The 15,322-nt window shown below is 40.6% G+C and overlaps 2 protein-coding genes across 2 annotated transcripts in view; one reads left to right on the top strand and one right to left on the bottom strand.

The window, feature by feature from the left end:
• The window catches only part of syn2b (synapsin IIb), a 64,078-nt gene that overhangs the window by 16,814 nt on the left and 31,942 nt on the right, over positions 1–15,322 (bottom strand). The window contains exons 3-5 of the mRNA XM_036530516.1: positions 14,585–14,676; positions 11,798–11,954; positions 10,378–10,467 (exon numbers count right to left, since the gene is read on the bottom strand). Coding sequence (XP_036386409.1) covers positions 10,378–10,467; positions 11,798–11,954; positions 14,585–14,676 — 339 coding nt within the window. The remainder of the gene's footprint in view (positions 1–10,377; positions 10,468–11,797; positions 11,955–14,584; positions 14,677–15,322) is intronic.
• On the top strand, positions 251–8,676 carry LOC118778795 (metalloproteinase inhibitor 4-like). The gene is made up of 5 exons (XM_036530517.1): positions 251–550; positions 5,376–5,473; positions 6,211–6,325; positions 7,098–7,222; positions 7,595–8,676. The coding sequence occupies exons 1-5, from the start codon at positions 418–420 to the stop codon at positions 7,790–7,792; spliced, it is 669 nt and encodes a 222-aa protein (XP_036386410.1). The 5' UTR covers positions 251–417; the 3' UTR covers positions 7,793–8,676.

Here is a 15,322-nt window from a genome sequence, read left to right on the forward strand (position 1 = left end):
GTTATCTAGTGTACAATTAAGGTGTTGTGCTAGTCATTACAACGTGCAAATGTTTGCCCTCCTTGTTTACACACTGAAAAGGTTAAATTGCTTGGCGGGGTAATTTGGTGACCACGTCGGACCACTCACAGAGAATTCTGTCTCTGTGGCGGGGGCGTGCTTTTTGGTGGAGGGGCGGTCCCTCCTGTGTCAAGGATGTACATAAGAGGTTCCCTGTGTCTCCCTCTGAGGAGCCAGAGAGAGAGCAGCGGTTTGAGCAGCAGAGGCCAGAGGCAGCAGAAGGAGAGAGAGAGAGCTTGTCTGTCACTGCGTTCGAGGATCCCCCCTCCCCCCTGCAGCAGGAGCGCCGTGCCTCTCTCCCTGGGAGACTAATCCAAAGAAGCAGGCAGTGCACTGAGCGGAAGAGATTGGATCGCCATGGGAGTCCCCGTTCATGGATGTGTGGCTCTGGTGCTGGTTCTGGTCCTGACCCTGGGGCTGGAGGAGCTGGTGGAGGGGTGCAGCTGCAACCCAGCACACCCCCAGCAGCAGTTCTGCAACTCTGAGATAGGTAGGTGAAACAGGGTCGCATGGATGCTAGATGGGGGGGGGGGGGGGGGGGGGGGGTTGTGTCTCAGGGCTACATTTATAAACTCTTCTGGATGCAGACTTTATTCCATTTCAGATGGATACATTGGAGAGGAGAATGTTTAATAATGAGTGTAAGTTCACTGTGCTCTGGGAGCCCCCTGTAATCCTTTGGCAGGTGATTTTAAGGTGCATGATGAGAATAATTGCTTCCTTCCACTGTAACTGTAACTTCTAACCCACACAACCAAAGATGGTAAAATGTGATTGCTCGTTTGTATTGCTGGCATGATGGTAATACATCAAAAGCAGGCTACATCTGAAATCCTGGTCGACAGTGGGATTTCCAAGAAACAATCAAAAAGTTGTTAATTGTTCGTTTTCCATTTTTATGTTAATACTCAACATTAAGCGCATAACTGCAGCAATGCTTTGAATGAATTTATCTCTTACTCTATTCAATGGTATCGCAACTAAACCGTAAGTTTGGGTACATTTCATTACTTGTTTTCGACTAAGTCATTCTATATTACAAAAGAACGAACAATATTGACATAAATGCAGCCAGGTACAACCACACGATATCTCCACAACATGACTCCTTTGGCTTATTTTAGGAAATGCATTAGCATGGCCGTCTGTGTGAATTCTCAGTATTCAATAGCAAACTCCTCTCTGGCTCAGCCTCTCTCTGCCAAAACAAACAGTTCCATTCGACTCAGTGTCCTCGGAAACAGACTGTTAAGTATGGGGCAGTGAGCAGAGAAGGAGACCCCTGAAAATGTATCACGGGGACAGAGGAGGCGAGAGACTAAAAACAGCTGTAGGGCATGTTTCAGAACCATGTGGGAGAGCAACAACAAATAGGGCTGCATTCAGTCGATCAGGGGAACCTGCTGAGACTCACTCTCGTTTTAATGTGTCTCTGCCACAATATCTGCTGCGTACCACCTGAAAATGCACACAGCCCTGAGCTACTAGATCTCTGCAATGGAGCCTCATTGGCATCTGTATACTTCAAACAGAACATCTCCCTTTTAAAGAATCCTTTTGAATACTTGAGGGATGTAATGTCTTAGGGAATTTTGGTTCATAATTAATTAATTTGGATGAAAATGGAAGCAATAGTGCATGTGCATAAATCGAATTGTACCATTACACTGTGATTTATTTGTGAAAGAATAGAAAATAACATATCCTAAATATTATGAGATGATAGTTCTATGTGTCAGTATGCTTACAACTAAAATAATACTGGCTATAATCTCCTGAATATTACATAGACTAGATGCTGACTAGATGTTGAAAAATAGCTTCTTTATTCTTTTTTACGGAATTATCAAACCTAGACTCAAAGCAGTATGATTTCCCAAGAAACACAATGAATGTGAACTGGGTCACAAAAAGATCTCCAAAATGTTATTTAGGTCACAGCTTTTGGGAAAGTTCTTACTTAAAGTGTGTCGTGTGCACTTGTTGTACTCCTAAAAATAAATTTACAAAGTTTTGCAATAAAATCATCCCATAAAATCATTCCATGGCCATTTTCTGCAAACGGCACTGAAATTCCTTTAGCTGGGATCCAATTCCACTCCTAACATCTTGGGAGCCCAAAGCTAACGTGACATTTCGCTGGCCGCAAGGTTTAGAACGCCAGAGCCCAGTTGGACAGCGTCCAAGCTGCGCTAACGGTAAATGTACTACACGAGTTTCAAAAGTGCCATCTAATTAGCATCTCTATAGGAGAGGGGAAGTGGTTTGCATACTAATTAATCACTGTAAAGGCTCTGACAGGAAATCTTTGTGATCTTGACAAGGGCCTGGATTCATTTGTGAATGTGGAGTTTTTACATTTCTTCTTGAGCAAATTCAGCAGTGTTTTCAATATTTCCTTATACCGTTGTGGTCAGAGAAAACACAGGCAGGGATATTTGTACCAATTTCATGGCAAATATTTGCTCAGGACTTACTGGAAATTTATTTAGTTGCACAAATTGCTGTGTCTTTAAAAATGAATAAAATTTGACTGTAGTAACTTAATCATTACCACCTCTAATCAAGAATATAAAATCTGCTAATGTTAAATAACAGCCTGCAACCATCATCTTAGTAGTAATCCAGTCCAGTGGAGTGTGATGTTGATATAGACAATGATACATAACCACAGAAGGAGCTCCAAACTATGTGACTTCCTGGCGAACTTGGTGTGTTTCAAGCCAGTGTGTGTTAGCATTTCCTGTCTGAGGTCAGACCCATAGTATACACCCTCCTCCACCCCCCTTCTAGCAGGTGGAGAAATGAATTAGATCTGTCCTCACAACTTGCACCTTTTTGTCTGGATGATAAATAGTGCTGCTCTCTGTCGTAGCTTCGACAGCGTGGCTTTGCTTGGCAAGAGCCATACTTTCAGACTCAATCTAACTACTATGCTCTAAGCACACAGCAAGCTTAGTTGAGCTCTGGGTTGCATCACTGCCTTTGTGCAGTGCTGCTTTGATCTGAGCCCATGTGTACGTACTCAGTAATGACGTAGATTGCACTTTAAATTCATCTCTCAGATGCTTGAAGCTTTGGGAAGGTTTACTTAAAGGGATATTGGACTGGAAACCCTCATTTGACATCCGTATGTAGTGCATGCACAATCTGTGCCATGTAATACCAACAGACTTAACGATGAATCATTGGTGATAATCTAGTCCGCAGTGTTCACTGTATGTTACTGAAAATATCTCAGGTTTGTATGGATGGGATAGAATCACAAAGTACCCTGAGTTGAATAAAACTGCGAGACAGACACGTGATATCCCCGTTTGCCACTGCTCTGGTTATGTGGAAATCTACTGCTCATTTTACATGCTCTCTGGTTTTAATCAGTTTGACAGGGGATTAGGGAAAGCGCAGTGGAGAGAATGACAGAGGCTCCAATTTACAGTATTTATGCAATGTGGCCAGTACTCTCTACTGTATACTACACCACAGTGACATCATGCTAAAGTATCAGAAGTCCTTCAGAGTAAAAAGGTCTCATGTATCATTAAGTTCTACATTTAAACTTCACCAGAGAGAAAATGCTCTAAGGCTGGCAAGCTCATATGAACATGATCATACAAGTCAACATCAATATTCCTAATATCAGCCAAGCATTATTGCCATCGTGCTTGCTGTTTATTCAAGGAATAAATGCTGAATTCCATTTAGAGCCTGAAGTCAAACTGCATCCTGGTATCAGCAAGATTAACAAAGAAATGGACTTGGAGGCTTGTAAATGTGATCATGTATTGTTTCAGTCATTAATCATTGATTACACTATATTAAGGTTCTGAGCAATAAACCTGTACAGGTGCCTAGTGGTATGCGAACTCTTAAATGGGCATGATAAATGTACTACTGTGCTGACTTAAGCTGTGCAGCTGGCAGTGGAGGGGCAGAGGACCACTTATTTAGCATTCAGGAGGCTTTAGGCATCAATTCAAATGAAGCCCTGCTAACTTTGACAATGGCTCTACTGATTCCTAAATAAAACAAGATAGAGAGCACAAGAGGGCACTTGCAATACAGCTACCCCCTCAAGAGGCCTCCGGTTCATGTTAACACATGAAGTGAGCAGGCCTGAGGCTGGTGGCTCGACAACATGGAGCTCCCGAGCGCACGGCATCCGCCCGCCCTGGCCGGCGTCCAGGGTCAGAGTGGAGGAGTCGCACGTCCTCTCAATCGCCTTGGCCCCCGCCTGCCCTGACGTCAAGACCGCAATCTTACGCTTCACACCCCCCTTCTTTTGTGTGCACCAAGTGAAATGATTAGAATAAACGGGACGGGAGGTTTGCGCTTGCTGTCGAAGGGGGGTACGAGGGTCCGCCTGCGGACAGGGCGCGGCCCCACCGGGTTGGGAGAAGGGCTACAGGACGCACTTAGGGATGCCAGTAATCCAGTGGAATGAGCATTCTGTCCTCCACCGTGGAACAATAGGTGGAAGAATGGCAGATATGCGTTTGTAGTTGTAGGGAAAATCCCTGGGTTTGTCAGCTTCTTACCAAACAGCTCTCAGAACCCGTAACACCGCACGAGAGCACAAGCCCATCACAACACCCCAGTCAAAACAGGTTAACCAATGAAGTTGGAGGAAAATAATGCTCACCTGCTGCTGGCATTTAGCAGATATCTGCATTAGTAGCTCAGGTGCTACACTCTGTGAATGTTGCAGGACTTTGACTCACTTGCTACTCTGTCGACCCATTCTGTTTTCCTAACTAACAATGGAAGCCAGTTCGTGGGAATGATTTTTGATTCACACCCAAGTGAAACCATTTTTCAAGGCTCATTATTTTCTCCGTGTTTAAAAGAGTGTAAGATTGGTCTGTTTACTCTGCCATAGGGATAAGCAGAGTACACTGTAGACTTTGAGAGATGTATCACAGATTAAATATCATGGCCGGAACAGAGCAGACAGTGTTTATATGGCCAGCAACAGCTTGTGCATATTAAACACTCAGCGGTGCCTTGCCTGCCAGACCCTGTTTGAGCATGTGAGCCCTCCTGACAAAAAAAGTAACAACAAACAAAAATACACTGCATTTATAATTGTGTTGACAAAGTGTTACAGTTTACATAATGTACACAAAAGCTTGAAGTCAACCGTGAGATTAATTTTAGAGTTTAACCGTAATCAAGTGAAAAATAAATCAATCAATCAGATGGCTGAACCCAAGATGTCCCTCTGTCTTTGTGATGTGTGTGTCCCTGTGTACGTGTGCATTAGTTGCATTTTAATATGATGTAGTTTTAAATCACATCTGTCCTTTGCCTTTCAGTCATTCGAGCGAAAATTTCAGGGGAGAAGATTGTATCTCCAAGCAACAACTCCTCGCCCTACCTGAAAATGATCCAGTATGAAATCAAATTAATCAAGGTGAGGAATTTGAACCTACATTTCAAGCACTGTACAAAAACAATGAGTCTAACCCAGAGGAGAAGACTCTCTGCAGGCATGGTCTCTGTATTTTAATTTCACCTCATTCTTTCTTTCCCTCCTTTCTCCTCACAAACTCATTGAGTATGGAGTACTAACCCACCTCTGCTTTCTCAGTCATTTATACAATGTGTCAGGGTATTTATAACAGTAGAGACAGCAGTCAATGCCCCAGGCTTATTGTAGTGCCAGTGCAGGGTATATAAATAATTAAAAGAAAAATCTGCTCTGTGTGAAGATGAGTTATTCCACAGCTAAATAATAATGGAAGACCTCAGGCGAGATATTTTAGAAAGTATTGAAAATTATGGAGATGTACTGAGTTTATTTTATGTAAAACACCTATTTAAATCAATGGAGGCCTTCAGGATGTGCCTTGACTTCTTGTCATTGAGATCAGTCGAGTGTCTTGTGTGTTAGATGTGTTCCAAAATGCCATAAGCCTCTCGATTGCTTGTTTTCCAACTAAAAGAATCAATGTCAGACATTTTACACTGTTTCACTGGGGCATTTTCTAACATTACCATATTGCCATCTTGCACTGATTATTCATCTTCACAAATCCCTCTCCATTTCTTTTAACGTTGCTAACATGCATTGACAGATATAGTAATTGTATGGTTATGCACACAGCACGGAAGCTGAACGAAGTTATATGTGGGTTTGTGCTCCTGCAGATGTTTAAAGGCTTCGAGAAGGTGAAGGACATCCAGTATGTCTATACACCTGTCTTCTCCTCCCTCTGTGGGGTTAAGCTGGACTCCAGCAACAAGGTTCAGTACCTGTTGTCAGGTAAGATAGTACTGTGTAATAATCATAATCACCCCAGGGCATCAGTCTCTAAACATAATGAACTCAGTGCCACACAAAATTGCTGATGTAAATGGCTTTGATTCAGATTTTTACAGCAAAGCTCAATAAATATGCACCTCTCTTTTAAATGTGAGTATATTATAAAGGTTATTGGCATTGTACAAATTTGTGAAGCAGTAGCTTATAAAGTGAATATGAAGATGGATGTTACGTCCAAATGCATTTCTTACACTTTTAATACACATGAAGTGTGTTTGTATCTTTATGATTTAAACCAAATATCATGTAGACAGGATTTTTACATTAAAAACTATATTCATCTTAGTTTGTAAAACAAAGCTACTGTACGATACTAAAACTGACTCTTTACATAGAATATAAAGATCTGTCTCTCCATTTTTGTATCTGAAAGTTCATTCACTGTAACTATTCACTGCAACAATTCAATTAGTGACTAAAACACCTTAACCGTGACCATGGAGGAATGCAACATAGTTTCCCTGGTGATAAATGATCTCTGGCAAAGAAAGTGCAGCAGCCCGGTACACCTCTGACATTCTCAGCAGAGCTCATTTGGCAGCATTCATCAGTACTCACTCCAGTCATGATATTATCCCAGCCAATCACAACTCCAGTTTCCCTGAATCATTAAGATTCCTGCACTGTTTGACTGGGCACCCAAAGAGCTGGGCATGACAGAGAGGCTCAATAACCAGCCAAAGACTGACCCTTTGTGTGCTGTGTCTCCAAGGGAGCATGTGGAGTGATGGGAAGGTCTCCATTGGACTGTGTGACTTCATTGAACCCTGGGACAACCTCTCCATGTCCCAGAAGAAAAACCTTAACTACAGATACCAGATGGGTTGTGACTGCAAAGTAAGTGACACCACCATCCCTTTAGTGGAACACAATGAGTGACATTCATCTGTTTCTCTTGCAACTGAATGACCTCCAGTAACTCACTAGCTGAACTAGGGCTGACAGCTGATGATGACATTCATGAATGCTTGTGGAAATGATTACATGCAACTGACAAGACATATTACAGTATATTTTATGCAGCTGCTGACCAGTTACATTATTATATATACAGATGAGCAATAAGTGTACCCTTTCTTTGAATATCCAGAGATATAAATTATGAATTAGAGAATCTCTGCTGTATGAAAGGGATTTGGCTGCCTTACTGAGTGGCATTAGATTCCCTCCCCTCTCAGAGAGCTCACTGACTGTTACCTCTGCCTTCAGATTGCTACATGCTACACAGTGCCCTGCTCCACCACCACGGACAACGAATGCCTGTGGACGGACTGGCTGCTGGACAACAGCCTAAGTGGGGATCAGGCCCGGCAGTTTGCCTGCATCAAGCGCAGCGACGGCTCCTGCAGCTGGTACCGAGGGGGCCCGCCCCCTGAGAAAGACTTCATGGACATGTCTGACCCCTGAGCAGGAGGGAAGTAGGGGCGCCCCCAAATTTCCCCCGAAGGTGTCTTCGGGGCCCTCTGCGGTGCTCCACAGAGACACTGTAGAATCTCTCCCTCTATCTCTGCTCCGCTCCCCGGGAACTCTCTCGCCACTCAGTGCATCTTTTTCATTCTGTCCGGAGCCCCATGGTCCAGCTCATCACTGGTATGAATGTATTGAGAAAGCAACCAACCAGAGGCCGGACTTTTCCCATGTACAGCTGTCCTGAAGGCAATTTGCTTCAGAGAGACTTGATTCAATCATGTCTGGGTACCTTAATATTCTTAGTGATAAACTAGTACCCCTTGTGTATCCTTCCTTTGTGTATCCTTCCAGTGATTCCATTCCAGGTGTGTGTATGCGTTTATTCATACACACAAAATGAAAATACTTTCACCATGCCATAATGTCACTTATTAATTGTCAGTAAAGGTTGCTAATCTTAATGGCTGACCAAATACGTCTGCTTAAGATCTTAATATCTTATCTTTGAGAAACATGTCTAGGGGCAGCACCCAGTTCAAGATGCCCTGATTGGCCAATATGACATATTTGTTCACATTTATATATAATTTGAATGAATACATCTATATATGAGTTGGAATGGTACTTTTACACACACATTTCTATGTGCTTTATAAGAATGTATATATTTGTGTGGTAATTAACAACATAAATGTTAACAACTAAAATAGAACATAGTAGTCCTTTGTATAGTTGACAGTATACCCAGTACATACCATAATTGATGTTTCCTTGATATTTTCACTTTGTGTTGCATTGCCTTGTGTTCTTATATATTGTGCCCTGTAAAACTTTTTTTCTTGTGCCAAAAAGCTAATACATTGCTTTAACATAAGCACCAGTAGTAATCATGTTTGTGAAGTGTCAGTAGCAAATTATTTTATATACAAAGGGACATTTGTATGGGTATTTATGAGTCTTTTGCTGTCAATATATAGTTGGAATTTTCTATTTTATTGTACCAAATATATTGTTTATAAAAGTCTTTCAATAGAGAGCCTCAATACTTAATCAATCTCATTTCAATTCTCATTTTTCTGCGCCAATTACAAGCAAGATATTCCTAGGATGACAGACTGGTTAAATTATTTTCAAAGGCAAAAGCCCCAGTTTTGACATAGTTCACTCTCACTGGAAGAGAAATGTTGTGCTGATTAATCTCTTTTTAGCAGGCCTGAAGCACCACTCAGTATGATTAATAGTGTAGGCTTTGCATCAAATGGAACATACCATCTTTCCAGCCACACATGGACGAACAAGAGTCATTTTGGTAGCTTTACTCACAGATTGGTTTCATTCCTCAAGGTCTTATGTGACCACTTTAATCAAATATTGGTTACCACATACTATTACACAGGCCACTTCCCCGCTGATGAATAAATTCTCTGTAAAGCCATGATTATATACATCAGCGATGCAAAATTATGCCAGTCGAAATATGTCATTAACCAAAGTTTGCCTCTTCAAATCAGTGTTTCAGATGATGAGGCAAGAAGGTTCCACAGAGATAAGTTTTCCAGTGGCTTCCCAAGCAGAATCTACACCAAATGGCAGAGTACATTTGAATGAAGCAATGCTCAGTATTCTTGATTATAAGCTTCTCAACCTCTAGAAATGCAAGATTATGTAGAACCAAGACTTTCCCACGCAGTTTCACAAAAGGCTGCTTCATATACACAAGCATCTAAAAACATTGATAGTATTATTCCAATTATATTCTTATTAGCCCATAAGTGAGTAAGATGTTGTAAACATCTACTGGGTGTAACATGTATTGCTTATTCTTTCCATTTGGGTGGAAAATGATAATCTAACAATTAAGACCTCCATATCCACATGGAAATAGACTTCCCCTCATGTCTTAAGAATACTAGCAATTCCATCAGTGATCACAATATTGTGCGGTATTGGTGATAGCCCTGCCAGAGTATTCTGGGAGAATATATTTCTGTTGAAAGCACTTTTTCTCTTATCTCAAGCTGTGCTCTGAAGAGGACAAACTAGTATTGCATTGTTGTAAGGTCCCGTACACACTTCAAACCACTTCACATTGTCTAATGTATGGTATTTAATTATACATTCAGAGTTCACTTTTAAGAAAAAAAATCAGAAACAGGATGCAAGATAAGGAAGGAGAGTTTATCAGGAGTTATTAAATTATATATTGAGAAAATTAGCTACATATGCCCTTCAATGGCTATTTATGTCCACAATATGTTGCAATATTGCAATATGGCTGCCACCATACATGTTCTGGTATGACAGATTATTATATCAGCTGAGTATGCTTACTAGCAGTTTAATATGTTTCATTTGACCCTTGTAGCTTAAGTCAAGTGACTAATTTTGTTAACTTTGCAGTAGTCTGATAGTCATTACCTTATGAAATGTATTGCACTGAATTGAAATATTTCAGGAGGAATTGAATTCATAAATAAATTCAAACCTCAGAAAATACAATAATATGATCTGTCAGAGGTATATACATGTAATCTCCTATTAATTAAGTACAGAATGAAATGCAAACAAACTTCATTTCTTACCATGTCTTTATAGTTCGGGTAGAAGGTTTGTTCAATCAATGGAAATTTCTCAGGACCAAGCTTCTTGTAGCAGCTAATCAACTGGGCAAACTGGGAACAGAAAACATGAATAAGTCATCAATCCTCACAATGTGATTATACAGACATACAGTATAACTTGTCACTGTTCAACAAATACTTGAATAATGGCTGCTTACTTACAAATGTAAGCAAGAACAGCATGTGCTTTAAAACAAGGCACCTGTGGGGCAATTAGCAGTTATTTACAAAGCTATGGGATGCAGACCTGCTTAACACATGCAGTGCCAAATCAACTTTGAACCTCTTAAGTGGATAATCTGTGGTTTTAATATGTTTGATATATGACGTAATTGTAAATGTTTACATGATATAACTGAGTGCAAGAAGTCACTGTGTGGGTGTTGCATTGAACAATAGAGGTGTTGTTCTGTCTAAGAATAATAAACCTGAGAGGTTGTTTGCTTCAATAAAAAGGTTGAAGCAGCAATGATGCTGTATATAAAAACAAAATGCTTGACTCTATTACAGTGAACAAACAGAGGTTGCTCTGAGGATATTCACATCGCTGAATGAAACTCAAGCCCCCTTAGTTATGATTTAATTGTTTAATTGAAAAACTGATATCATTGTTTAATGCAATGAATTCTAGAGATATGTCTTGGGCAGTTTCACTTTTAAAATGCACTCATTGCACCTGTGTATCCTCCCAGAAGGCCCCTGACAAAGGCTTGCTGCCAAAATTTCTGGTCTCTCTACTCTGGTGGAAAAAAAAACCCACAAAAGGAAGAGTGCAACTATGCCTTAATTATCAGTTCCAGAGACATCAAGCAGGGAAGAGAGTCAGATGTGGACTGCTCACAATTACTGTACTCATATGGAAACTCCCGACTGTAGCAACATGCCTGAGAACAGACCTAGTCAAGCTGAGAGTGTCTGAGTGCTCATTGCAAAATGGGATGTCTGGGAGCCACTTCAGTGCATGTAACTCTGACTCAAAATGAGGAATTTTTTATCACCGTCTGGCAATTTAGTTTCTGTCATCTGTAAAGGGACGATGTTGAAAGCTCCATTCCTGCTGAATTATTCTTCCTGATCTATAAATAACCTTGTGGAATGAATACACAAATTTAAACCCACAGTATGAAGCCTGCAGGGACAGAACTGAAGATTGATTTGATTGGGGGTTGGGGGGTGATCAGGTTTGATTGAGGTCACTAATTTGAAAAGAAAATGCACGCCGATAAGACACTTCATTTTAATACATAGAGAACTGACTACATAACTATCATGCTATGCTTTATTTGGTAACTGTGTAAAACAAGATAAAGAGAGCTGATGATGTGAAATACACTCTAAAGTTGAGAGGGCTAGGGTAATGGGGGGCAATGGGGACATTTACCGCCCAAGGTTTGTCACAAAGGTTAAAGATGGACTCCAGGGAGTTGATGCTTGGGACACCAGCGTACTGCAGGCCGATGATCAAGTTGCGGAAATCCTCGTTCTCTGCCATGCTGAAGGCGTGTTGTCGGATGAGGACAAAGTCAGGCTTGAATGACCTATGAGAATGATTAATCTGACATTAGCTTACAAAACAATCACAAATATGACCCTGTCCTGCATATTTATAAGTGGCATATCAATAATTACAGAATTTGGCAACAATACTGTAACAGAACAAGGGATGTGGCCTTTGTGTGCTAGGCTAGTGTCAGATTTTCCAGTGGGAGTGAAATTCCTCAGCTCAGAGGAGATGGCAGAGAGTAAAGGCCTCTCAGGTCACTGGGAGGGTGACGTTGATGTGAGATGACTCCTGTTGGTTCTTCCATTGTATGTCTGTGTACACACTGGCATACTCTAATCAACACCAAGTCTGAGTGCACATGTAATATAAATGAGTCGTAATGAGCCATTGGATACTGGAAGATACTGTGTGTGTGAGTGTGTATACATGTGTGTGCATGTCTGTGTGTATGTGTATGTGCGTGTATGCATGTTCATACACAGATGCATACACACACCTGCTTGCATACGCTCACACACACTCTCAAAAACATACCAATACAAAATATAAATACAAAATACAAAAATATAGCCCCAAAAATGGGAATACTTTAGATTAGTGCATTCATTCCTAAAATTCCTTCTGAAAATACTTTCTTAGTTTCTATGTTTTCACAATAGTATGTGAGGGTACCCTTAAATCAGTTACCAGAGGAACATGTCAGTACATCATGTGCTTCATATCCCCTTCGTTGTTGATCATTTCATTTATCATTTATGACTACATCTGAAGTCCCTAAAAACAAACCAAAATCTTATTCCAACCTTTGATTTCATTCACGTAATCAACTAAGTATTCCAACACTCCTAATTTGCTGATTGGCTGAAAGTTTTCAAACAGCAAACTGCTCCTAATACTGCTAACTGCTCTCAACTGGGTTGGAGCCGCCTGCCATATTAAGTGTGTCCTCAGTTCTATAATGGAGTCTTGTCACACCCTAACTGCCCACTCTGACATTGTCTGCAAAAGTGCCGACTTTGCAATGAGGCAGCAAAACTTATGATGAAGACAGCTCAAGCACAAGGTCAGTGGTCAGTGTCTTAAATGTGGAAAAATCAAAAACAAAAAATATGGTGGATACCCGTTCACGTAACTTAATGTTCTCAGTCAAAATGTGTAATGTACAATATACACCAATTAATCATCCAACCATAATTGTTTGAATAAATATTTCTTTTTATGGAAATCCATCATAGCTACTTGGTTGAACTAACTTGCTAGCTACAGAGACACACAGGCACCAGCTATTATAATAAGGTAACTGGCTATTTATACACCTGCCTAATGATAATTTTTCCATCCGGTTACAATCATTTGTTAAGTTGGCTAACTAAAATATGCAGCTAGCCAGCTGGGTATTTATCGAACTGCCACTAATATGATAATTTGCTAGAATAAGGAGCTAGCTATAAAAAACAGCTAGTTAGCTACCTAGCCAGGTTAATCTATGGACAATCTGCACTTTGCTTGCTAACAATAGATGATAACCACGTGTTGGCCTGCATGCAAATGATCGTGTATTATTGATTGCCAAGTTGAATATTTTTCTCTCTGAAATGCTTGTAGGGACTGAAAGCCAAAAATGTAAACTCAGTGACTCAGTACTTTTCCTGTCAGTTTTGTCATAGAATTTCATTATTACCAGACACTGGGCAAGTGGAGAATATGTTGCAAAGTGAACATTTTAAATGCACTGCCTTCCCCTGACCCTCATGACTCACTGGCCCATGTGGTGATGTCAGAAAATGTTCATGTTGAGGGGGCCTCTGGGGAAGGGCATAGGGGAGAGGAGGCGGTCTGTGACGCAGCATATGATGGATGACAACATGTCAGAACTAGTGAGGGATAACTTTAGGAAGTGTTGCACAACAAAACAGTCAAGAAACACCCAGACATGTACAGTAGCTGATGTACATTTGGACAAACCTTCAAATAAATGGTAATTACAAAGGAGCTCTGTGGGTCAAACACAGCTTATTTTATTTTGATATCCTCTGCTCATAAATCCTATGCTTTTTCCCATGGTACACTTGCTAAGAACATTTGAAGGCACCAGTGTTCCTTTAATGATTGCGGTTTTTTGGGTCTGCATATCAGTCTTATTCCATTACTTAACTGAACAAACTGGACAGTGAGTGCATAGTGTGGTGCAGTGGTTAATTTACAGTAAATATCATGTCAAAGTCAAGAGTGTGTGAATCACGAGGAGTAGGCGTGTGGCTCGTCTGTGATGGCATTTAAAAAAAAAAAAAAAAAAAGCCGCCAGACGCTCTATCATTATAGCCTGGGGTTACTTATGAAATAGACCCTTGAATCTGGTCCCAGCCCTAAATGAAAAACACATTGTGTTGTGTATGTTTCCCATCCCATTGGAGATAGTCCAGACTAAGGTACATAATCCAGTATGTCAAAAGAAGGACTACACTGATCTCTTTCTTTCTGGTGAGTATGTTTATCAAACAGATTCACAGATAAAAACGATCCTGCACAATTTCTCAACGCTCTACACAAAATGAATCTTTTGCACTCCTTGCACTCGAGACATATTGTCACAGGTCAGTCACCGGGTGAAATATACACATAACATAAACACTGAACATTGCTCTTTGTTGCAGAGTTGCTCACCTGACGACCTTAGTTCCATTCCTGAGGACTTGCATGTCAACGTTGCATGTTCCATTGGCATGGGACACAAGATTGATCTCAGAGAATTCAGCCTAGAACAGAGATAGAGCGAGTTTATTTGTGTGAATGTGTGTGTGAGAAAAAGAAAGTGAGAGAGAGACAGAGACAGGGAGAGGACGTAGGGAGATTATGAGAATGGTATTTATTTTTTCAACAGGGAAAATACAGATGAACCAGGATGTGGAAGTTAGAGGTGTAGGCAAGCATTATTGGATTGTCATGTTTTTGCGTTGTAATTATTCACTATCCCTTAAATCATTTGTTTGCATAAAATCAGAATGTTCTGTCGTTATAGCAGTCACACTGGTCATCAAGCAATTTTGTTACAAAGAAGCTGTATAAATAAGTGACTGATAATATTTGGGGATTCTCCATTGTCTGCCCACTCCAGTCTTTTATGGGGAACTGTGGTGTAATTTCAAGTTCTCACTGGTTTTATTGCAAATGCTGAAAAACAAGCAAGTCCATAAACCAATTACTCATTCTTAATTAACACTTTGTTGTTACGTTTTTGGTTTTACTGTAAATTTTGAAAAAACATTTGTGCCTGTAAACCAATTAGTCATTTTTAACTATCAGTTTGGACAGGGTCTCGCAACACCTTTACTAAAATGTCTTGGAGGGCATGACTGCGCTGCACTGCAACATACTCTTCTCCTAAAGGCCTGTTTTGAATCA

This window comes from Megalops cyprinoides, chromosome 6 (assembly GCF_013368585.1).
Source record: "Megalops cyprinoides isolate fMegCyp1 chromosome 6, fMegCyp1.pri, whole genome shotgun sequence".
Classification (NCBI taxonomy): domain Eukaryota; kingdom Metazoa; phylum Chordata; class Actinopteri; order Elopiformes; family Megalopidae; genus Megalops; species Megalops cyprinoides.